Genomic DNA, 25,634 nt, shown 5'->3' on the forward strand with positions numbered 1-25,634 from the left:
TATACGATTCCGCCGCGAGTTGATTCCTCACTCATGTGCGGATAAAGCGGTCGCGCGGCGACACTTACAGTCCACACTGTACATCGACTGTACACGGACAGTACACACTGTACATTGACTGTACACGGACACCGTGTACGCTACTCGTGCTACAGAGCTGAGTACGGACGACCATCACACTGTACACGTCACTGGACAGTGCGTACTGTACGCATTCTAACGTACTGTACACACGAGTCGGGACGCGCTGTAACAGTGTCCACGTACTATAAACACCAAGGGGACCCTAACCCTACTCTACACACGGCGGTGGTGCTGGCGGCAAAGCGCGTGGCCTGTAAATACAGCACTGTGGAGGCAGCAGCGAGGGTTGGTGGATCGTGCACAGATGTTACACCGAATGTTGTGTTTTAGTTGTCCTTCCCCCACGCCAACCCCGCACCTCCGATTAGCACAGCAGCTGGTTGCGTACGATGCGAAATAAGTTCAACATACGTACCTTGATTCGTTAAGAGAATGCGATAGAGCAAATGTGTACCCCCCCATCTGCTCCACCAGTATGGGATAACGTGTTTCGTCGCACCAACGCGCGGGTTTTCTCCGGGTACTCCGGTTTCCTCGCACAGATTAAAAACTCATTAGTTGGCTGACAACACCTTCATATATAGAGAACCGCAGAGCTCGGTCGATTGTTGATGGCCGCTCCTCACCGCGCGGCTGCTCCTGGATGCGGTTTCCACCGCGCGCGCCTCCGAGTCGTCTTCTCACACTCAGTGCATGCAACTTCTTTCGCACCGTACGTAGCCAACCGTGCTAATCGGAGGTCAGAAGGACAACAAACTAAACACAACAAGCGGTGAGCGAATCCTGTGCGTTGGCGGCGCGTTATATACAAGTTGATATAATACAGCCTACCCGCATTACATCACTGCGCACTCTTAATACTGGTAGGAACCTCCTGGTTACACCAGCCCACAGGGGATTATTGTGTCCGTTCGTCGTGCATCCAAAAATGGGAGGGGTGGGGCTGGGTGGAGAGGGGAAGGTGGGGAGGGGATGGGTGGGGAGGGGAGGGTGGGAAGGGGCTGGGTGGGGGGTGGGGCTGGGTGGGGGGTGGGGCTGGGTGGGGGGTGGGGCTGGGTGGGGGGGTGGGGCTGGGTGGGGGGTGGGGCTGGGTGGGGGGTGGGGCTGGGTGGGGGGTGGGGCTGGGTGGGGGGTGGGGCTGGGTGGGGGGTGGGGCTGGGTGGGGGGTGGGGCTGGGTGGGGGGTGGGGCTGGGTGGGGGGTGGGGCTGGGTGGGGGGTGGGGCTGGTCACCCCGTGGTGCCCTTATAAAACTCAACGTTTAACCTACTCACGCCGGCTTGTGCCCGCCCTCACAGTCGGGCATATTTGCGGAATACACCACGCCGCCGTTGACCCTGGCCATTGACCGAGCAACCCAACGTTCCTACCAGCTCCCTCCGCAGGAATGTGTTAACTCGCGCTGTGCATCCACTCATCAGCCATTATCCATGCACTGCTGGACGAAAGCTTCCCCAAGCCGTCACCATCCCTCACGATCCTGCTTTTGCCACAATCCATCGCCCTCTTGTGCATGAGCTTCTCCGGTCGCCCCATCTCCATGGTCATTCTTTCTGGCGCGTTATCTGCGTTGCCGATTATTCACCACTCATCCATCGGCCATCCCTTTTCGTGAGGTGTCTAACCAAAGCCCATTTATTTCGTTTTTAATTTACAGAATCCCCAATTCCACGTGTTCCCCTGCTGTGCCTCGGTGTTATTCCGAGCATGCGCCTCCTGTCCGCATACTATTCAACTTTTTTTCAATGCCCCTCTTGGTTTAACACGGAGGCTTTGGCGACCAGTACCCATGAAACGTACAGGTTTTTTGGGGGGGATGAGATCGACAAAACGCAAGCCCCATTCGGTGCGACGGGGCCGTACATAGATGGGCGGGCGAGGGTATTGGGCCCGCAGACAAGTGGGGACCCCGCGTAGGAGGGTGGTGAATATGTACAGGGACGCCTCTACTTACGAACATCCAACTGACGAACTTTCAGAGATACGAACAAACCTGTCCATACGTCGAGTTGCCTTTTCAACCGCCGGCACAATAGATGGCGGTGGTGGCATCTACATCTGCAGAACATGAAGAACCAGTGGCATATACATCTACGGGATATTATGCAACCTTTAAAGCCATTCCCCGTGTTTAGTGTACATGCTCTACAATATTTTTGGAATCGACGGGAGGAAAGTTGGACTTACGGAAAAATCGACTTACAAACAGACCTCAGGAATTCTAGATTTGAAGTTTTCGTGACTGCAAGGATCCATACTCTTTGTTTTTTTTCGGTAAAGTCACGTAGGTATAAAATAAAATGATTTGTTTTAATTCATTTATTAATTTTTTCCCCTACGTGACTTTACCGAAAAAAACAAAGAGTAGACCTCTGGAACCTAACTCGTTCGTAAGTAGAGGAGTCCTTGTATATGTTGGTGTGGGGGGGTGAGAACAAACATACCAAGGGGAGACCAAGGATAGAGGGAAGGGAGGGGTATCCAATGCTCTTCATCGCTGCCCATGTTCCCGTCCATGTCTCGGGTAAATGCACCGATTAAAAACGTTAATGAGCCACAGCGGCATATGCATACTTATCAGTGCCTACCTTATTACAGACTAATTCATCCTCCAAAGTCCCATCACAAGGGAGAATCAAACATATAGACATTTTTTTCCCCGTATTGAAACGGTTGTACAACGTATGGACCTGAAAACTCAATTTTCCTGTACAAGAATACAGGTAAACCGTATGGGCTGACAGGTATTCATATGGGTTTCGCTATACAGTGTTTCTTTTTTTTCAAAAGCACTGAATCTTGCTCTTGCTAACCCACCCGGTTCGCTTTCAATAATTGCTATTGATTTTCATGACACACTCGCTTGTGTTTTTTTGAGCTTTTCCCCACTCATTATATTGTTGTAATTTTACAGGTTAAATGCACACGTCTGCATATATCGCGTGGATATATTAATACAGTTGAGGACTACAAAGCATGGTTCTGTCAATATTTCAGCTTATAGTATTTCATAAACACGTGACTGAGAGACAAGTCGGTGTGAAAGATGGTTTATTGTCGTGCAGTGGTGCCTTCTCTGGTCTGCAGACGTCATTGCTGATTGAGACACGTTCTGGGAAAGGAGGAGCTGTCTCCAGAGGCAGCCGACAATGATGTGCCTTGAAGGTAATCTGCCCTTCACTGATACTCCTCTGATACCACATGGCTTCCATTGATCACAGTCATTCACCGTCTGCCATGTATGCATGATGAACTTCTTTCGCGCCGTACATAACCAACTGTGCTAATCGGAGATGCAGGGGAAGGACAACAAACTAAACACAAAATATTATGACCCTTGCAATCGCTGAATTTCTCAAAGAATAGGAAGGACTCATCGCTTCTTTATTACTAGCACATGTTTATACATACAGACTCAATGACGAGACATCATGAGCTAAATATTCACATGGCAATGCATTGTAATTGTAACAATTACAAGTTTATAAATGTTAATATCCCCTGGGATGTTGTTCAGTCACCTACAATATTAGCAATTTCCCATGAAATCGAACATTTTAGAAGGGAAATAAAGGAGGAAATGGGAAATAAACAGTTTTTTTACTTTTCTTATGCTATTCGTTGTGAACGGTTGCACTTTATTTTGCGCGCGGTTGCAATTTATTTTGCTCAGTCGGTGTGAGCTGCTGCGGTCGTGACAGGTTTATTTTTTGTATTCCTGTTGCTCTATGCTCCCTGTACCGTTTCGGATCTACTGTAATGTGAACTGATGCCTACTTTATTGGGGGTGATATTGTCACGTAAAATAAAGATTGATTTATATACTAATACGCTGCCACATGCACAGTACATCGAACTTGATTGAATATAGAAAAAATCTCTCAAACGACGGTCTATGAAAGAAGTGCGTCTGGATTTTAAAAGATGGGATGGCCGTTGTATTGCACAGATGCGTACACAGAGCAGACACAATAATGCATCACGAATGTGTCCGGCTAAGTGAGATTCTCTCTTCCTTCCTACAGACCTGGAGGTGGAGCTGGCGTGTGTGTCGTCTGAGCTGGACAGAGTCGGGACGCAGATCCAGGAGCTGGTAGAGCAGCAGGAGCTGCTGCTGGAGCGCAAGGCGAGCATCCAGAACAAGATCAGCAAACTCCAGCGCAAGCAGAGCAAAGAGCAGAGCGGCTCTGCGGACAGCGCTCGCGCTGCAGAGAAGTGGGAGCGAGAAGGTGAGGCCCACGTGCTCGACCAAAAACTAAACTATTTTTATTTTATTTTACCAGGTAAGGGGCCATCTATTTAGTACGTATGCATGGAGGGGGGGATGTTAACCCAAATGCGTACACTTGCGTATGGGGGGTCTACTGACAATGTACGTATGGATAGGAATCGGGGGGGGGGGGGTGAAGCCTCAATAATTTGTCTACATTGGCCTTCAAATGAGTTAGATAGTCCAGCAGTGGAATATCTGTTTGCTTAAACACGTCGTTTCTGCGTGGATTAAATATCTTCCGTCCTATAGGAATCGGGGGGGGGGGGGGGGGGGGGGTGCGTCAAGCGTACGTACGCAGGTGGGGGGGGGTGTAAAAAGTATGCATGGGTACAGGGAGGGGGGGAGGGGTTAAGTTTTGATAGATTTTTTGCGTATGTACTAAATGGATGGCCCCGAATGCCTGCTGAGCTATATAGCTCTTTTGCAGAAGTGACCTGGTCACAAACTATAGCTCATTGAAGTGGCTTATCACGTGGAAATTTATATCAGCCAAATACTCTAAACGCATGTTTCTAAATGTGGAGGGCCAAACCGGAGGACCCAGAGAACAATCCACGCGACCACGGGAAGAACATGCAAACTCCAAATATACAGGCGTCAGGGTCGGGATTGAACCCACGACCTACTGTATACCAGTCATAGATTTATTCATAGGTCCAGTCAGATGTATTTTAGTCATTTCTGGTTTAAACTGAGATCCATTCCCTTTTTAACTCACTTATCCTCCGCCATTCCCAAGTCAAGGGTCGTATATACTGACCCAGCAGCATATCTTGAAAACTAGAGCCAATCAAACATTTTAAGCATCATTTTCATTCTCAGTGACCCAGAATTAGTAAAGTTGGACTACATTTATTTCGGAAGCATTTTGGCTGTAGACCCGTGTAATCAGGCCACCATTTGTCTCTCCACATGAAATAAGTATTTTTTATTCAGTCAGCTGGTGGGATTTCTGGGCCAATATTATCCAGCAGCATTGGACCATTCTCAACCTTTTGGTTTTTATCCGTGGTTAGGAATGTTGAACAAATATTGGTGGATTGTCAGATGTGATGGTCAAGAGCACTTAAATCTTTACAAGAGGGCTCTGTAAAAAAAAAAATAGGACTTAGGTATTGTTGTGGATCATAATGATAATTAAATAAACGGTGGACATCGTGCCAAACAACACGCAGCAAAACCCTAAACACATCGGGGAGAATTAAAGAGACCCATCCCCATTAAACAAACGTGATCTCCCAGCACCATTCATTATGCTTGGGCTGATCCTTTTGGGGATCTGAAGTGGAACTAGCTGCACAATCCATTACCTAATGCAGTAATGTCTCTACTAACCCCAACTGTTATCAGTGACTCTGTGCCAACTTGATGTGAATTGCAGATTTTTCGTGGTCGACCAAGTTGAAATGCACCCTGCGCGAAGTGTTCAAGATGGACAATTTTCGATCTCTGCAGCTGCAGGCAATGAATGCCAGTATAGCCGGCCACGATGTGTTTCTCATCATGCCAACAGGAGGAGGAAAAAGTCTCTGCTACCAACTGCCAGCACTGTCCTCGAAAGGTGAGCTGCTATTGACTAAGTGTGCATGGGGTTTTTTTTGGCATTCACCAACCCACACTCACCGGATAATTCGGGCTCCCGTGTTCGTTCTGGTGAGATGTTAATAGCAACACAAGATTAACTGTTTACGTTTAACTTAACATGGCATTTGTCGCAGCCTTTATTATACTTCATAATATCTTTTTTGGTTAGGCCACGTAATGGTCTGCCCAAATTTGTGTCGTTAAGTCCCCCCACCACACAACACAGCTAAACAAATGAATTGTCCTGTGTATCATTCTTTAACGCACCAATCATTATTTCAGCTTGCCGGTAAGTATAAGAACAATTCTCACACGTAAATGTAGCAATTAAGATACAATTGCTCAATTTGATTGTGTGAATTGTTTACAGTTGTACTGCGCATGCATTGGATGTAAAATTTGCCCCTTTGCACACATTCTTGTTGGCAGAATTTGTGGGCAGGAACCTGGCGACAAATAATAGCTCAAGAAAGTTGCTTATCATATGTGGGAATTTATAGTAGCAGCCAAATAATCTAAACGCATGTTTCTAAATTTGGAGGGAAAAACCTGGAGAACCTGGAGAAAAAATCACACAACCACGGGGAGAACATGCAAATTCCAAATATAGAGGCGTCAGGGTCGGGACTGAACCCACGACCTCCGTTATATTAGGGGAGGGAGATAACATCTTGCCACCGTGGCGTCCCAACCACTTAGAGTTGAAACTAATAATTAAATCAGAAGGAGGACAAATTGTTACATTTCTAATATCACGAGTGACGTAATTGTTCACTGGCATCCTTCCGTGTTCATGTAGGATTCACTCTGGTGATTTCCCCACTCATCTCGCTGATGGAAGACCAAATTATGGCGCTGGAGCAACTAAAGATCCCAGCCGCCATGCTCAGTGCCAGTAGCACCAAGGTAACGTTGATATTCCATCCAATGCCCGATTTTTATCTCTGCATTGTAGATTATGTTTATGGAAACCTCCCTGACCATTGTGTAGTGACTAACTCGGAGACAATAAGAATTGGAGGCACTTCTTTATTAACAAGCACCATCAGGGTTAACGCTTTATAATTAGTCCGTCTATTGTCGGCGACGCTACTCAGTCAGGACAGTTGGTAGGCTGCCTGACTGGTGACGCCCCGAAATGATGAAGACGGAGACAATGGCAAGAAGGATGGTGAAGACGACGAGAAGAATGGTGACGAAGACGTCAGCAGCACGACGGGGATTCCACTCCACACAACAGCCCCGAGGTCCCCTACAGGGGCCCTTCTTATATTCGCAGCGTGGCCGGGCTCCGCCCCCGTAAGCTGCAGATCCCCTTTCCTGCCAGCAGCCAGCGCTATGCTGCTACATTACTATTCTATGCCACTCCATCACTGCTCCCCCTCCCCCCGTGAAAATAAAACAGCCGTCCCGGCTGACATCAATCACCTATGTAAATGGGAACTGCACAAATGTGCTAACACAACAAAGCTAACATAGAAGAGTAACGAATTCTAGGCGAAATCCCTCGACAACGAACCTGAACCGCAAGAAAGTGAACAATGGAAAAGGGGCGGGTTATCAAAAGGAAACACTTTTCGAGCGGGTCCTCGCCGCCGAACCCCGAGCTGGGACAGGAATAGATGTGCTGGGGACCCCCGGGACAATACGCAAATGGCCTAACAGGCGCGGTCCCTCCCGGGAAGAAGATGGCAACTGGTCCGTCACCCCTGGTCTGTCCTTCGGAGGCGCTGCCAGTGGGTCTGCGGGCGTCAGGCGCTGGAATCCTGCGGGCGATACAATGGAATCCTTCTGAGGCATAACCTCCGGAGTCGCTCGCCCCAGCTCGTCGGCCACGTTAGACACCCGGCACTCAGGAGGAGGAGATGAACTGTCCACACAGGGCAAAATATTGGGCTTCAACCGAGACGGGTGCACAAACCAGCGCCGGTGACCGACCTGTATACGCACGCATTGCGGCCTCTTAACCTCAATAACCTCAACAGGGCCGTGCCACGACCGGTGCAATTTTGGGGACGTACCCAGGGGCACCTGAGGACAATGCAATCACGCCTTGTCCACAGCGGTTCATGGGGTCCTGGACTCCCGTTGCCCTACAAGTTTTTCATTCACGTCCTGTCGTTTAGCCGAATTCCCTCGAGACGCTTCCCGCATCTCCGTCAGCCGCCTAATCGTGACCTGCATGGGCATGGGCATAACGGACTTCTTTTTGCCCAGGTCCATGCCTAACTGAGCCTCCATGGGGGGGGTCACTTTCCCTCCCATACATGAGGTAAAACGGAGAGAATCCTGTTGAGGCATGAGGGGCCATCCTATACGCAGCCAGGACACCTGGAATGTGTAAGTCTCAGTCCGACTGTGCCTCGTTAAACCTGTTTGCACATCATGTACGTAAGAGGCCTTGTGCAAGCGCTCCATCATCCCGTCCATCTGGGGATTGTAGGGCGATGTCCAGATTTGTTTCATTCCCAGGGAATCGCACACCTCCTTTAACAATTTTGAAGAAAAATTTTGCCCCTTGTCCGTAAGGAGTTGTTCCAGGGCTCCTGTGTCCAAAACGTACCCGTGTAAAAATCCGTCCATAATGGATGCGGCCGACTGATCTGGCAGAGGCCATGGCACCAGCCACCGGGATAGGTATTCCACCCCGACGAGGAGGAATTTATTTCCCCTCTGAGTGGTGGGAAACGGCCCGAGGATGTCCAGAGCAACCAGCTCGTAAATACGAGACACCGCGATGGATTGTAACGGCGGCTGGACCCGCCTCGGCGGCGGCTTGCGTCGTGCGCAGTCAGTGCAGCCCCTGACCATGTGGTACACATCATCCCGGGCCAAAAGAAGTCACGCTTCAGTGTCACTGCAGTTTTAATCACCCCAAGGTGCATTAATTTCACGTGGACAGCCCGTGTAAGTTTACCCCGCAGAGCAGTCGGCATTACAATGCAATGACGTTGCAGCTCCTCATCCCACCTCATCAACAGCACATCATGGAGGAAGGACTATGAGGGACATTCCCTCTGGCACATTTTTACTACTCCTTGTCCCAACGCGACGGCCACAACTTTAACAAGGAGGCATCCTCTACCTTGAGGCATCCCCATTCAACGTGCGTGAGACCAATTGTGTTGTCACAAGGAGCAGTTGTCGCGGGTGGTGGAACATCGACGGATGCCACAACAGCACACAGCAATTCCCTAGCCGATTGTTTACATCGGCCAGCACCCATTAGACATGCACACTGATCCCTCGGTGGTAACCGGGATAGCACATCCACGTTGCAGTGACGTACACCCTTCCTGTAGGTGACCGTGAAGGAGTAGTCTTGCAAAATTTCTAACCAGCGGGAAAGTTGGCCAGAAGGCTGATCAATCCTTAAAGCATATTGAAGAGCCGCGTGGTCCGTACACACGATAAAGTTGCGTCCGTAAAGGTACAGCCTATACTGTTGCACAAAGTGCACAATGGCCAACAATTCTCTGTGCATCACGCAATAACGCTGCTCTACGGGGGACGGCACGCGGCTCCCATAGGCCACAACCATTTCCGCACCATTCACGACCTGGGACATTACAGTGCCAATTCCGGTGTCGCTGGCATGCGTACCCAACACAAAGGGCAGAGAGAAATTAGGTATCCAAGGGGAGGCGCATTGGCGAGACCTTGGCAGTAAGCACGTGGAGCGGCTTAGCGATCATCGCGAACGTGGGGACGAACCGGCGATAATACGATGTGAACCCAACAAAACTACAGACTTCACCCACCAACGTGGGGGTTGGCCATGTGCGCACGCATGCAATTTTGTCGGGATCCTTGGCTATCCCGGACTCGCTAACAATGTGGCCCAAATACCGCACCGATGTTTGCAAAAGATGGCACTTCTGTGGTTTAAATTTGAGATTAGACGCTCGCACCCTGATAAACACTTAAATGTGCGCCCGAACACAATAACGTCACCTAAGTAAATAAGGCACGAGTCCCATTGAAGACTTTCCAAGACCAATTTCATAAGCCGCTGAAACATAGCCGGAGCAGAGTGAAGACCCATCGGGAGGCAGTTGAGTTGAAACAACCCTTGTGGTGTTCGGAACGTGGTTTTAGGCCTGGATCCTTCATCCAAGGGCAGCTGCCAAAACCCCGACAACAAGTCGAGGGTCGAGAAAAAACACTCACCCGACAAAGCGTCCAAGGAGTCATCCATCCGCGGGAGCGGGCACACGTCCGCCACAGAAACTTTATTTAATTTACGGACGTTGACGCAAAAATGCAGACTCCCATCCCGTTTTTTAACCAAGATAATGGGAGCCCCCCACGAACTGGTGGAAGGAGAGATAATGTCTGCGGCCAACATTTCTTCAACTGCCTGGCGAACGTGGTCCTTCTCCTTGGGACTGAGCCTGTACGAATTCTTCCATATTGGGGCAGCGTTACCCGAGTCGATGCGATGTTGCAATAGTGACGTGCGACGAAGATCAAATTTCCCCTGGCTAAAAATATCCTCATTCTCGGAGCAAGGCACGCAACTCGCCCCGCTGTTCCCCGGACAATTTAGAATTTTCCCCACACAACATGTCCATCCAAGCCCCATCCGACTTGCCTCCCCGCTCCACTGTGGCAACGACCTCTGCAGCCCCCTCGCGGGCCTCCTCACAGCGCGCGGCCATCGCGTGGGCCAAAACTGTACCCGCTTGGACCACCGCAGCCCCCAGGCCAATGTTCAGCACTTGCAAAAAGTGGGTTCTTTGTGTGCCCCTTCTTTGACCTTTCCCTTAGATCCCATTCTAGTCTATAACCTGGCCTGCTGACGTCAGGGCTGCCATAAGCTGCAGATCCCCTTCCCTGCCAGCAGCCAGCGCTATGCTGCTACATTACTATTCCATACCACTACACTTGTGTGGCATCGTAAGAATGTTAAACTTAAAGTGGATGTGGTTGGTGTGAGGTCACAAAAAGACAATGCAAGTTCGTTCTTGCTGTCATCTTATGGGGGAGAGTAAGAAGGTTTACCCGATGAATTTAAGTTGTAGCCTCAGTTTTTGAGAGAGAGGAGATGTTGAGAGTCAAATGTCCAGTTTTAATTAATCAGTTATATTCTGGTATTTAAGTCCGAAGAAGTTATTTAAATTTGGAATTGTATGGCATGTTCTAATGTGGAACGAGTGTTTCACTTTCCAAAAGATGTGCACTTCATAATTGGTGTCATAAAATGCAACAGAATTACGAGACTTTCCATTTTGTCAAGTGGATTGTTGTTTACCTTGAAAGAGGCCCTTTGAAAACACTGGTTTTAAATTCTGACGGTGCTTCGTGTTTGTACGTTCTCAGGAGCATGTAAAGACCGTCCAAGCGGCCATGATTTCCAATGACCACGAGCTGAAGCTGCTGTATGTGACGCCGGAGAAGATCGCCAAGAGTAAGATATTCATGTCGAAGCTGGAGAAAGCTTACAAGGGCGAGCGCCTCACTCGCATCGCCATCGACGAGGTGCACTGTTGCAGCCAATGGGGGAACGACTTCCGGCCCGGTGAGCAATTTGTAATTATATACTATATTTATTTTCATTTTGTGACTTGCTTAGCTTTCTTATACATTGCACTCCTATCTGTTTATGTATTGTTTGTTTGTTGTAACGTTCTTACTCTCCCCTAACTGGACATCTGTCGAAAAGAGCTTCTTAGCTCATCGGATTCCTCCAGGATAAATAAAGATTCTGATTCTGAGCGCACTCGTGTCCATCGCGACAACGACAGCCGTTTTTCGCCACTAAGTGGTGGTGATGTCACCATGGTGCTTGTGCCAGGCTAGGTGAACCTTGAGGCCACGTGAAGTGTCAAAGGCTCGCTAGCAGGAGGTCACGGGACAGGCTTAAGTGCCATGGGTTAACTGAGATGACTGGCCTGATGCATCACCTGTGCTTCCCACTGTGCCGACTCGATGCGAATTAGCCACCCGGCACTCCGCTTCTTGCTATTCCGCTGTTGTTGGAGGGCGATTGCCTTCAACTTCCCACTAGCTTGCTTCACAGGCTTCCTCAAAAGAGGCCGATCTTGACTCCGCTGGTACCAGTCATTGACAAATCCAAACAGCTCCACATCCTTCTGTACCGCATCATCCCATCTCTTCTCTCACGCATGCATACATATAGAGAGTCAGGAGAGGTTTCCGCTTTACCCCAACATAGCCTCAACAATCCATGACCAGGGCTACCTGCACCACAGTATTCCTGCGCCATTCCGGACCATGCCCCACACCACACACACGTGGCTGGCTGAAAAAAAATCTCCTTAAATTTTTAGCTGATGATAGAAACCTGTATGTATACATACATTGTATCACCAAACTTCAAGTTATATCTTTAAACTTTAATTCTCCCACCTACACGCTGAAATAATATAGCTTCCACAGTATTTGGTTCGAAGATGGTCCAGTGTCTGAATTGTTTGCCTCCTAGAATAGCACGGTTGGCTACATATGGTGCAAAGCAGTTCAATATACATCTATATTTTAAATAAAATAAGTTAACTCTTGAATGAACTGCATGAATAGAATAACCTGAAGTCTAAATAGCTGAATCCAGTCAAAGACCCAAAGCCCTATAGTGGGAAAACATAAATCCGGATAGCGGCGAGCACAAGAACAGACCGTGGAGGTCGGTTGTCAACTTTCAATATCATGGATATACTCTTTAAAACGTTTAGCTTCATCTGAAATGCCAGTGATGTGTGTTTTTAAACACAATTGTTGACCACAGGCCCAAAGGCTCACAACATCCAGCTGCCAGAACAAAGAGCACAATCAAAATTCGAATGGTTAAGGGTTCATGGAGTGACAAGAGGTTGGGAAAATAGATAATGAGAGGTAATTCCAAAGTGGAGCAGTGTGGTGCGTTTGTCAGTGCGTTGTATGTATGTGTAGTATCGTTTGTCCGTGTGGGTGGCGTGCGTCACACACACAGTCAGACGGAGATGAGGTGGTCGCAGGAGGCACCGCTCTGCCCTCTTTATTCGTTGTTCTTGCCGAGCTCACGCCACCACTCGGGCCCCCTCTCTCTCTCACACACGACCACGCTGCCGCGCGCCCAATCCCAGACACGACCCTGTCTGCGTTGCACCGATGGCATCAACTGGGACAGCCAACCACTGTCCGGCTGCGCAATGATCGGGCGAAGGCGGCAGCGACGAGGGCAGCCTAGAGCTCTCGCTCCCCGCTGCTTATATTCACCTCGGCGCACCTTGGCACTGCCCTAGCCGCGCCTCCCTTCTCAAATCCTCAAGAGGCTTCCAGGGGCTTCTACACGAGGTCTATCATGACCCTTGCCCCAGTTCTTCTGCCCTGCCGGCACACCCGTGTATATGCTCAGCGGCGTGTGCGCTAAGTGCCCAACTGCAGTTGCTGCTGCTGTCCAACAGTCAGCGCTATCTCACTACATCACCCCCCCCTCCGTTAAAAAAACAGCCGTCCCAGCTGTTAACACAGCAGCAGCAAATGCCGGCAGGCAGGGCAACACCCTTAACCCGAGGAACTTCAACAACAAACCAAAAAATCCCTCACAATCCCATTATAACCGCAACATATCCCGCTTCAACAACACATTCCACTGCTCCCCTGTGCCCCCCCAATAACAAACCAATACTTCCCTGCATGGCGTCCTCGAACTCGAGAATCGGTGACTCCCACAGAGTCCCCCATCCGCGAATCGGTGACCCTTCCCACACACACGCGGCACATCGAGCTCGCGAATCGGCACATCGCCTCCGTTTCCTATTTTACCCAGGCCCTTAACCCCAACACCCCTTCACTCCCCGAGTCCCCTCTCAGTGCAAGGGAGAGTCCCCCCAATCGGGGACGTAGCTCACGTGATCCGGTCCATGGCGCCGGTCACCCCTGTCCCAGCAGGGTCCTACACCTCCGGAATCCGGAGGGCCAAGAGACGATGGAGACGGAGTCCTCGGCTCAAAGGGCGTGGCCCCTCGCCGCTCGGCATCGACCACCGGGTCCAGTCCCGGAGGCCTCGCACTTGGCGGTCTCGGTAGGCCCCAGAGACCCGGTCCGATGGGGCTTAAGTTGACTGTGCCGGTGGCTCAATGAGCACGGGTGACTCCTCGAATGTCACTTGTCACCCCGGCAGTCCGCAGCAGTGTGGCCCGAACGAAAGCACACAAAGCACTTTAGCGCGGCTCTCCACGGCAGAGGGAGCTGCTCCCACCGCGGGTCGGGTGTGGTGCTGGCCACCCACCCCGTCTTGTGTCGTGGCAGCCTTCATAGGTGGTCGCTAACAGCACTTGCCCCAACAGTCTGTTAAGACTATACGGGGAATCTTTATATTTTTTGTGTTAGAAGCAGAACAAATTTAACTGTTTGGGTGTGTGTGGCTCGGTGGTATAGATTACAAGGTGCTGGGCATTCTGAAGAGACAGTTCCCCAAGGTGCCGCTGCTGTGCCTCACCGCCACGGCCACCAGCGTAGTGCTGGACGACGTGAAGAGCATCCTGGCAGTGCCCGGCGCCCTCTCGTTCACCGCCTCCTTCAACCGCCCCAACCTCCACTACCAGGTCAGAGCATTCATCATGAACAGTTCTCACAATTACGAAGTGGAGCGGTTGCTTTCGTCTGCTATAAACACTGCTAAAAAGTATGTTGTGGGTTTCAGTTCAATGGAAAGGTGTGAACATTCACACTTAGAAATGTAAACTTTTAGGGGTGCATTTGTATGAAAATACATTGAACAAGCCACCCGGATGTGCTGTTATTAGAGGATTCAACACACAGGGTTACGGATACGAGTTAAATTGCAATCATGAGTTGAGTCAGTCTATCATCGCTGCAGGGTCATTAAAATCGATATATCACTACTAATGAGCTAGTAAGCACACACTAAGATCAAACATTATTTTTATGGGAAACCTTTATTTAAATTACCACAGCAAATTTCAATGAGAAAACAAAACCCAGAGAAAAGAACATTAGATTTTTTGTACGCATGAATATGCAAACGTATTAAGACACAAAAACTCAGTATTGCCTCTTTGTGTGAATTCAATATTAGTTGCATGGATGAATTGACCTCTGCCGTGGTAATTATACAACTAAAACTATAAAACTATTTTTATATTACCAGGTAAAGCTCACTTAGCTATATTAGCTCTGTTTCAGAAGTGACCTGGTCACAAATGAAAGCTCAACAAAATGGCTTATCATGTGTAAATTTATAGCAGCCAAATTTTCGAAACGCATGATTCTAAATGTGGAGAGAAAAACCGGAGGACCCGGATGAAAATCCACACGACAACGGGGAGAACATGTAAACTCCAAATATACAGGCATCAGGGTTGGGATCGAACCCACGACCTCCTCCATACCAGGTGAGGGAGTTAACATCTCGGCACCGCTGTTCTCCAAATGTGGAATTTACCTCAGTGGCTTGGGTACCAAGAGAGAGACGAGTCATGCACTTCATTGTTTTTTATTGCATTCACACTAGTACAGAGGCATGGAGGTGTTTTAGGTGACAGAAGCTGATTAGATTATATCAACATCCTTTGCATACCAAGATGACATCACGATTCCTGCAAGTGTTTTGCGTGCAGACTGACAAAGTTACCGGCTCAAAGGCCTGAACATGTGGCCTCATTTGTTTTGGGCAGCAGCAGGATAATGGTTTAATTTTTATTAGGACTCATCAGTACAGTAGAGCCGTTATAAGGTTCCTGGATCACATTGGTTAGCTTGAGGTTTTTGGTGTATTTATTTTCTTCATATTTCTTTATATGTCTCCCAATTGTATTATAACTGCTATCGGTGTCATATGAGTTGAAGTAGTTTCCTCTGTGCAGTGTGTTTCCAATAAAAGGTAACTCGCTGCTGTGAGATTTTAAATGCTGCATAGCAATGTTCAACAATGGTGATATATTGGCTTGATTTGACATCGCAGGTTCATCGGAAGCCGACCAAATTTGAAGACTGCATGGAAAACATGGTCAGGCTCATTAACAAGAAATACAAAGGCCAGTCAGGTACTCATTGTGTCCCACAGCAATAGGGGTTGCAGCACACTTTATTTATATTGCCTTTATTTAAATCATTTGGATTTATCGTGCATATAAAAAACGGACAATTTTGGCAACATTGAATTCGGTGATGGCTGTAGGGCTATCGCTTTGAGTAAAGCACAGAGAGCAGGCAGTTTCATAAGTTACGTGTATCTGAAGTGCATGTGTGTGTGTGTCATGCCCAGTGGGGAGCGGCAGTGTAGCAGGTAGCACACTGTGCTACGAACCGGACGACCCGAGTTCCATTCCCGCTCACCGCCAACGCCAGTGACGATTATCTGAACCGGTCCTGGACCTCCCCTAGGTCGACTCAGCCTCAAACGAGTACCTGGTGTGGTTTGTAAACATCGCCACTGGGGAGACAAAGGCAGCCGGGCATAGTGCTGGCCACCTATCCCCTTGCATGCCGTGCCTGCTTACATAGGGTGCTTGCTAACAGCACTTGCCCCAACAGTCTGTTAAGGATATACAGTACAGGGGATCTTTGTCTTTGTTGTCATGCCCAGGTATCGTGTACTGTTTCTCACGAAAAGACTCGGAGGAAGTGGCAACAGCTCTCACTAGTTTGGGCGTTGGTGCTGGCTCTTACCACAGCGACATACCAGCTGATCGCCGCAGCAGGTTGCACCGCCACTGGACCAGCAACCGCTTGCAGGTGACGATTACTCCGTACACCGACGCTTCGGTAGCGTGCACCGCCTGTCAAAGACTCCACTTATCCTCGCTATTTCTCGCTGGTGGCTTCCATACCATACTAGGCCTCCCTAGGTCCCTCTGGCCTGTATAAGACAGTCTGTAGATAGCCTGCAGGTCTGTATAACATCTCTACTATTGCAAGACACCCCTGGAATTGAGCCTCACAGTTTATTGGGCCCTTCCTGCTGAACTAAATATATTATATATAGATATATAGGTTGCCCGTGTAGGTCAGTGATTTCAATAAAGGGAGCAATGGCCAATGACTTGAGTCAACAGCATCACGTGACAGGTGGAACCATTGTGAGACAAAGCACGGGTGTAATGTGGTCAGGAAGCGGTTGTTATTATTGCGTCACTTATTATTTGTTTTTTTTGTAAAGGATAACGTACAAGGGTGCACAGCCATGAAATGCACGGCCTGGTCACATGAACAAGAGTGAGAAATGCTCGGTGGTCTAAGCTACTCGACTTAAAATTAATGAGTAAAAGGTTAAATTCAAGAAGTAAAATACGTGGTAAATGCTTCTGGAATGAAATGCCTCTGACAAAATGATGAATACTTGCTAAAGACGTAGGTTGTGAGGCCTGCATATTTTGCTTATGAAGCAATCACAAGTACAATTCGTCCAATCAGAAGTACGCTTAGTCCTGTACTTGAAACCTGCATACACGCTTTTTTAATTAATGTTCAAATCTGTGTTTTATTTTATCAGGTAAGGCCCACTGAGCTGTATAGTTCTTTTTCAGAAGCGACATGGCCACAAATGATGTTGCAACGAAGTGGCTTATCATGTAAATAAATAGCAGCCAACTACTCTTAAACACACGTTTCTAAATGTGGAGGGAAAAACCGGAAGGCCCGGAGAGAAATTCACACGACCACGGGGAGAACATGTAAACTCCAAATATATAGGCATCAGAGTCGGGATCGTACCCACAACCCTACTGTATACCAGGCGAGATAGTTAACATCTCTTCACATTGGCACCCGTGCTCAGAACAGGTTCACAACGCCAAGCTGCCAGCAAAATACAGCACTATTGAAGTTATAATAGAGTTAATACTTGTTTTGAAGTAGCACAATAATGAATGCTGATGTTCATGCCTTGGTGGTGGGGGTGTTGGTGGTGAGATGGCACCAAAAGTTGCACCAAAGCTTTACAAAAAAAATCACAGCTTTGATGTTGCCTTTATTGACCAGTGAAATGCTGTAAATGTGTAGTGAGTCCAACTGAGTCGCAGACATTGTTTTGGGAGCAACACTATTTATTACATCAACTCAACACAACATAACGTAACCTACACTCGGGTGTTGAACGCCCGTCTAACCACGCTACGGCAGAACTAAACACGGTCCTGCAATCCCGGTCCGGATCACGAGCTGGGTCCCGGACCACGTGGCTAGAGGCTTCTTCAACCCGACGTGGATCTTCACTCACACAGTCAAGAACCCCGAGCCCCACACGGGGCCCCCGTTATATCGTCTTGGGCTGGGGCTGGCTCCACCTCTCGCCCCGCCCACCTTCTCGATCTCTCTGGCCCTTTCCCGAAGGCTCCCGAAAGCTCTTCTATACCACGTGACCACCCAGCGGCCCCCGTCCACTGGTGGCCCCCCTCCAATATCATCCGGTCACGTGTCGGCAGGTCAACCAGCGTGTCATGCCCCAACGTAACCTTGGCTGGCTGACACTCTCTCTCGCTCCCTCACTGGGAGCCCGCACCGCACACTGTACGTGGTGCCTCTGCGCAAACCAGCGCTCACCCAAGCCCCGCTAGGGCCGGTACTACGCCCAGTAACCGGGCTGCACATAATGACAACATACTATCCGCCGTGGCCTCGCAAGCCCCGTACCACACAGTGACATTCACAGTCACTACAAATGTTTTAATGGAGTTAACTTGCTTTGAAAGTGAACTGTGACACTTTGCTGCATGCAGGTTGTGGTGGCAACCGTGGCCTTTGGCATGGGCATAGACAAGCCGGATGTGCGCTTTGTGATCCACCACTCACTGAGCAAGTCCATGGAGAACTACTATCAGGAGAGCGGCCGGGCAGGTGATGATGCATCTCACTCGCAACCCCTCCTGCGGGCCGCCATTTTTTTACCATACCTTACGATATAAATTTGTAACTACAATATCAATGCAATACCAATTTAACACTATGACGATTATAGAGATATTGGTTTCTCGTGACGTTGTAATTGTACTTTATGTTTGTATTGGTTTTGTGCTTTGCTGTACTTCCAGTATAAATAAATGTTAATCTTATTTGTTCTTAGTAGTAGTGCCTTCTGGCTGTTCTAAATAAGGCCATCATAAACCACGCTTTCCCATCTCGACCTGCAGGGCGGGATGGTGCCCCAGCGGACTGCGTGCTTTACTACAGCTTTCAGGACGTGTTCCGGCAGAGCCAGATGGTGTCCATGGAGCGCACGGGCCAGGAGAAGCTCTACGGGATGGTGGCGTACTGTCAGACCTACAACAGGTGCCACCTCAAAAGTCCCTTTGCTGTGATGTCCTCAAACTCACTCGTAATTTACGCTCAAATTGAGAGTTACGGACATGAGCTGGATGTGAGCCCAGTGGCTCACAGGGCTAATTCTATGTCAGAGCACTGAGCCAGCACTGTCCAGGAACCGAGGTTCAAATCCGGGTTGCCAACCATGATTGAACCAGATCTTAATTACAGTGAGTCTCAATCCAGTCATCAATGACTACACACACAAAAAACAAATTGCATGTGTTTATTCACGTCATTTGGCATGTTTCTACTGAATATAACACACTATGTTGGCATGAGAGGAACATATCTCGACCAGGCCACTTGACAAGATGCTACGTTCCCAGTGATGATAAGAGCCAACTCAAGTAGTTTGTTGATATCACACGGGGTGATACTCTGCTTTTGGCAAGAATTTTGAAAAATAACTTCACATAATAGCAAACGTGATAAAAACAAACAGGTTCTAACGTGCAACAAGACAGTGGTAAATTAATGAACAGCAGATATGTAATAATGCATATTACACAGTAAAAACAGGATTCATAGTGCAAACAGCAACAACAGTAACCAAAACTAAGGGACAAACCACACGATCAGGATTTTGTTCTAAGGATGCTTCGCAGAGTTTCCAGCAAAACGTTGTAGCCAATTGTTGAATTAAATTCAGTTCACAAGTGTGTTATATGCTCGTACCCTTGACAACGTAATTTTTTTGCATTTTCGGGTGGTAGAGGGTCTTACGACCCAAATGTTGTCCAGTTCAGAAGTGGCCTAACCTAAAATGTATTAATTAAACTAAAATATTCAGATACATAAATAATATTCCAAAATGAAAGAGTAACACAACTGGAATACAATTTAAATCTCAGTGATGTGGCAATTTGCAATTAGATTACATACTACGTTTATTTTTTATCTCAGTTCCATGGACATTGTTTGAAAGTGACCGTGTTATTTTAACGGATGATGACAATGACGATGTTTGCACAGGTGTCGGCGGAGTCTGATCGCCGAGCACTTTGACGAGGTGTGGGACGCCGCGCAGTGCGACCGCATGTGCGACCATTGCAGAGGGGGTGTCGGTAGGCTCCCATTGGCCCTCGCTGTACACACATACACACACAAATTACATTTGTAATTTTCTATACGCAGACCTGCATATACATCTGGCAACACATTTAAAATTACAATAGGACAGGTCTGGACTGTTGTTAATATTGGACATTGGATCTGTAATATGACAGCACTTGGGAGTTATGCAGCCACGTATGTCAAGTCATGTACAGTACGTATAGACAAAGAACCCCTGTATAGCCTTAACATGCTGTTGGGGCAAGTGCTGTTTGAGAGCACCTATGAAGGCCGGCACGACACCTGAGGGGGTGGGGTGGCCAGCACCACGCCTGACTGCCTTTGTCCCCTAGTGGCAATGTTTACACACCGCACCAGATACTAATTTGAGGCGGACTCGACCGAAAGGAGGTCCAGGACCAGTTTAGATAATCATCACTGGTGTTGCCCTGAGCGAGAATCGAATTCGGGTCGTCAGATTCGTAACGCAGCACGCTAACCTCTACACTACCGCTCCCACAACAGCATTTTTGTCAAGCCACTGCCAGACGAGGGCCTCCCCATAGCTCGTGAGGGTTATTTCTCCAAATTAAGCTGGTCAGTGCAGATTGTCGTGTTGTTTCGCGGGGAGTTCTCTGATCGTGTGAATGTAGTGGGTGGAGGCGAGTGGCATGTTATGGAATATCTTCGTGTGTGTAGTGGTGGTGAGTGGCGTGCCATTGTGCATTCTCTCCGCGTGTGTAGGAAACTAAACACTATAAACAAATTTTTGTTTAACCAGGTAAGGCCCTCTGAGCTATATAACTCTTTTTCATAAGCGACCTAGTCACATATAGAGGCGTCAGGGTCCGGATCAAACCTACGACCTCCTGTATACCAGGCAAGGTTGTTAACTTCTCGCCACCATATAGTGATGCAGGTGAGTGGCGTGTCGTTGTGGAATCTCTCCACATGTGTGCATAGTGGCGGAAGAGGCGAGCGTGGTACGGCAAGCACGCGGCCTCATCGCCATCCTGCGGCACGCCCAGCAGAAGCAGGAGAAGCTCACGCCACTGCGGCTCCTCGAGGCCTGGCAGGGCCGGGGTGCAGTGAAGCTCCGAGTCTCGTCGGTGCCAACTCCGTCGTTCTCTCAGCAGGGCTGCGAGATCATCGTGCTGCAGTTGCTGATGCTTGGCTACATCAGGTAAGAGGGAGTAAGTTGGATTCGTGATTTCACTCCGGTTCTTTCGGACCCTGCTGCCGTGCACGGGCCTGTTTTCCTGTGCACCCTTTTATCATTCAAACACGTTTTTTTACTCGTAGGTTTTCCCAGCCAATATTGAAATTCACTAGTTTTTTGGGTTAAACCACATAGTAAAACCCTCCACCTAACTACGTGTACAAGCACTTAACACAACTAAGTTTCAGCTTACTGGTAGGTTGAAGAACAAGCCATGTAACCACATTTGCAATTAGATTAATTTGGCTTTGAGAATTGTTTAACTTTGATGACAAAATATTAAATACATGAATCTCTGTTATACTAATTTTTGGTGCCACATTTGGTATGTTTTATAAAACAATGTAAGGAAGATCACAACTTACGAGAACGGCATATTTTATGAGGAACGGGATTGTCCTTTATAAAATAAGGTGACTCAATAAAATGCTTCCTTTTGTTCCATCCATCTGCAGCTCGGGTGAGAAATGTAGCCTATAAAGCCCCCCACAAGATCGGTCGATGCGTCAACATCTCACCTTGTTGTTGTGCAGGGAAGAGTACAGCTACACGCCCTACGCGACCATCTCGTACCTGGTGGTGGGTCAAAAGGCGCGGCTACTAGACGACCCTGACCATGCCCTCTCCCTGTGGCTTCCCAGTTCTACAAAAACTCCAGCCAAGGTGCCTTGTGCTCGCTCGTGCACTTACTCACTCGCGGCCATTCTCTGGTTATTGAAGACAATTCCCATAGGGCATCGTAAACAACTCTTTAGAAACATGCGCTTAGTGCTTGTCCATATGATAAGCCACTTTGTTGAGCTATCGTTTGCAGCCAGGTTGCTTCTGAAAAAGAGCTATATAGCTCAGTGGGCCTTACCTGGTAAAATAAGAAAAAGATTAAAAGGATAGTTTTACAACTTTCCGCAAGTATTCTACCCTCTCATTTAGGCCTTCCGTCACCAGGCTCTCTCCTGGATCTAGATGAAGGGAATGATAGAAAAACAAATTCCAGCTCACAAGTGGAATAACTTTAATTTTGCCAAGGCATTTTATTCAAATGCAATACCTCAGAAAATAATTCAGTTATAAAGTGATATGGCTTTTAAAAGCCTTGTAATATTAAAAACCACAATACTAACTCGTACACAGCCTGTAATATGCACGGTATGTTGGTATTAAGATTTTGTTCCTCCCAGAGTTGTCCACTGCCCTTGCCTTCGCTTGCATTACCTGGATGACTTTGCATCCTCAAGAGCCAGACCTCCCTGCGTGTTGGAGGTCGGTGCGAGGTCTCGGTTTTAAGTAAATCGATCAAAATGCGCTCGCGAACCCAGCAACGCTCATTCGTGATTCGCGTAACAGGCCTGAAGCCTGTGTGATTGTAACGGTGTCTTTACCACGTGTTTAAACAGGCGGACTCTGGTCACACCGCGAGCGGCACAGCTAGCGGCGCGAAGAACACGAGCGGCACAGCTAGCGGCGCAAAGAACGCGAGCAAGCGCGCCTCTTCCGAGGGGAGCTGCGGCAAGCCCAAACGGAGCAAAGCCAGCGATGTCATCCTGCTGGAGTGATTCTGGATTCAGGCCACGCTAAAACTCCTACGACTACGACTGTAGCGAGAAGTCAAGTCACCCAAATGCTACCTTTCAAGTGTTCGGAAGGTGTGATTTAAACCCATTTTTTTAAATATTGGTAATGTTAATTTTACATTGTTTTCAGAATAACCTACAATGGCGTCAGTTCTGTTCTTCCATTGGGAGTTTTTTTTTTATTAAAACTGGAACCTTTTTCAAATTGAATAAGATTCACTTTTGTTTGCTTTGTACGTTCATCATTAAAATGTCAGTTGCTATTATTATAGCGAGACATTTGTGCGGCGAGTAAAAGCGTGTACGTTTTGGGTTATATACCCAGTGCAAAAGCAGCCACGTTACTCTTAAAAGGAAAACCAAATCCTAGTCCAATAAAACAAAAATCAGTGGCAGTGTCTGGCTTGGTCTATGGTAGTTACTGCAACATTCACAACAAGCATCAAGTAATGATACAGGATTTTTATTCCTTGTCAACAAACATTTGTCCTAAAACAGACAGCTTTGCGGTGTATGGCTGGCTTGGCGATCCCATTATGGCCGTTGTTCTTCTATGGCCAGATTTCCTTTTGGCCCCCACTTCTTGAGGTTTGCTGCTATTGGTCCACACACTTCCATTGTGTTCGTCTTTGTCAACCTGACTCCAGTCTGACGGTGTGTAACCACCTGCATTGTCTTTGGGCGCTGCATTCACAGCTTCTTCAAACAATCTCTTCAGGGTCAAAGTTTCGTCTTTAAAATGACTGCAGCAATACAGAGCCGCTGGGTCGATGGGGTGGGCTTCTGTGTTAAAGATGTAGCCCCCTGCGCCGAGGATGCATTCTCCAAAAGGAGTGGACACACTGTCCGATACCTCACCACTGTTGTGTAAGAAGTTGTCCGGGTCGAACAGGAGATAGAGATATTTTGTGGTCTCGGCCAAGAAAAACGATTCCATTCGATTTTCCAGTCTCTGATCTTGAACATTTTTTACCTGCAAATAATAAATACTTTTGGAACAGGCTCTCAAATGTACAAAGTTTACTGTTTGTTAACGGTTAAACAAATAACATTGTTGTTAAATCGGTGTATTTATGGTGAGTGTGATGTTACTGTCTACGTGCGGTCAAGACTTCCAGAATAAAATTACATTTTTGCAGAAAACTAATTCGTGTTTATTCACGACTGATGCTCAATAGGTCGAGCTCGGCCGTGTTTGTGCTAAAATACTCATCGGTAGCAATTCACACAACTTCATTGGGAACGGTTATGAACAAACACTAAGAATTATTTCAACTCACCAAAGTCTAATAACAATGGAGTCAGGTTCACGAAGACAAAGAAAAACACAATGGAAGTGTGTGGACAAATTGGTGAGTGGGGTATACAATTATTCCACTCACCAAGTCTAATAATGTACAACATCCTTTATTCTGAGTGAAGTGTTAAATGTATTCCTATGCAAAGCCTTTGTGCATCTTTATTATTAGTTGCATCTGATGCAAATAACTTGATAGCAGGGGTATTTTGTCTTGCACTTGAAAATGATTATTGGAATAGAGGCAGTGATAAATCATATACACCCATGGGAAATGTGGTAAATAGGATTTCTGATGCACTTGTTCATGAGCCCAATTGCAACCAACATCCTGCAATAAATCCTTTACCGTTGCATATCCACACTCCACGCGAGCATTCTTCTCAATGGCTTCCAAGATGTCCTGGCCCAAATCCAACAGAAAGGGGTCCTTGGTCGCTCGATAGAGGTACATGGCACTTTCCACAAGCTCTGCGGAATTAACACGAGCGCTGCATACGATTAGCAACCACAGCACAGGCAGCAAGGGGGTGTGCCGCCTTGAAAAGGTGGAGACAGATGACAGAGGCATTGTACTGTGGCTGACTATTCCAATCGTGCGTCAAGCATCACGTCACTAGACAAAACGTCCGCTCCGAACTCTCACTGAGAAGTACGATTCCAGTCGACACCAGCCAGCCCGTATCAACCAGCATCGTCACTGAAACGTATTACACAGGCATCGGTGGTCGTATGTTTCACAACGGCGATGCCAGGAAGATCCACGGGCTCACTCTTCCCGCATGAACGCCATGCGAGAATCCGGACGGCATCAGGCCCATTGCACGCGCACGACCATCAGCACCGCATAACAAGCACGATTCTGGCTGGCTGGAATTGGCATGAAATCACCATTCTGGCCAGCTTGAATCTGGAATAGTTAAGCTAAGAATAGCTGCAGCCTAGATAAGATAGTATTGCACGAGTCGAGCATTACAGACCACCTCAGACTCTCATTCAAATGGTCAAAGCCTTTTATCATGGGAATTGTACAAAGTAGAATCTGGAACCGTTTTTTCTGTTTTATTGCCTTTCAGAAGCTTGGGAATTGATGATGAAATTTGAACATATTTTATTAATTTATTTAAGGGGCACCACGGTGGTGTGATGTTATCTCCTCGCCCGGTATACAGGTCGGGGTTTCGATCCCGACCCTGATGCCTGTATATTTGGAGTTTGCATGTTCTCCCCATGGTCGTGTGGATTTTTTGTCCGGGTCCTCCAGTTTTTCTCTCCACATTTAGGAA

The 25,634-nt window shown here is 47.8% G+C and overlaps 2 protein-coding genes across 12 annotated transcripts in view; one reads left to right on the forward strand and one right to left on the reverse strand.

The window, feature by feature from the left end:
• Window positions 1-24,194, forward strand: RECQL (RecQ like helicase). Of its 11 annotated transcripts, XM_078613840.1 has the most exons (16): window positions 1-369; window positions 805-856; window positions 3,148-3,247; window positions 4,108-4,311; window positions 5,737-5,916; window positions 6,739-6,845; window positions 11,262-11,460; window positions 14,322-14,488; window positions 15,868-15,949; window positions 16,492-16,640; window positions 18,623-18,740; window positions 19,034-19,172; window positions 20,181-20,272; window positions 21,225-21,444; window positions 22,014-22,143; window positions 22,875-24,194. In XM_078613840.1, exons 3-16 carry the CDS (start codon window positions 3,232-3,234, stop codon window positions 23,031-23,033), a joined length of 1,962 nt encoding a protein of 653 aa, XP_078469966.1. In that variant the 5' UTR covers window positions 1-369; window positions 805-856; window positions 3,148-3,231; the 3' UTR covers window positions 23,034-24,194. The 11 variants fall into 11 exon arrangements, with proteins under 11 accessions (XP_078469966.1, XP_078469964.1, XP_078469965.1 ...); XM_078613838.1 differs by having other exon boundaries at window positions 1-856; XM_078613839.1 differs by having other exon boundaries at window positions 1-856; window positions 3,170-3,247.
• The window catches only part of EDEM2 (ER degradation enhancing alpha-mannosidase like protein 2), a 13,443-nt gene continuing 11,307 nt past the window's right edge, over window positions 23,499-25,634 (reverse strand). The window contains exons 10-11 of the mRNA XM_078613850.1: window positions 24,698-24,819; window positions 23,499-24,024 (exon numbers count right to left, since the gene is read on the reverse strand). Of these exons, the coding sequence (XP_078469976.1) occupies window positions 23,515-24,024; window positions 24,698-24,819 (632 nt within the window). The 3' untranslated portion in view covers window positions 23,499-23,514. The remainder of the gene's footprint in view (window positions 24,025-24,697; window positions 24,820-25,634) is intronic.

Source organism: Lampetra planeri, chromosome 42 (genome assembly GCF_965212315.1).
Source record: "Lampetra planeri chromosome 42, kcLamPlan1.2.h2, whole genome shotgun sequence".
NCBI classification, from domain to species: Eukaryota; Metazoa; Chordata; class Hyperoartia; order Petromyzontiformes; family Petromyzontidae; genus Lampetra; species Lampetra planeri.

Coding starts and splice junctions, on each gene's coding strand:
- RECQL (XM_078613838.1), top strand. Junction 4,312..5,736: donor AGAGAAGTGGGAGCGAGAAG/GTGAGGCCCACG, acceptor TGTGAATTGCAG/ATTTTTCGTGGTCGACCAAG. Junction 5,917..6,738: donor GCCAGCACTGTCCTCGAAAG/GTGAGCTGCTAT, acceptor GTGTTCATGTAG/GATTCACTCTGGTGATTTCC.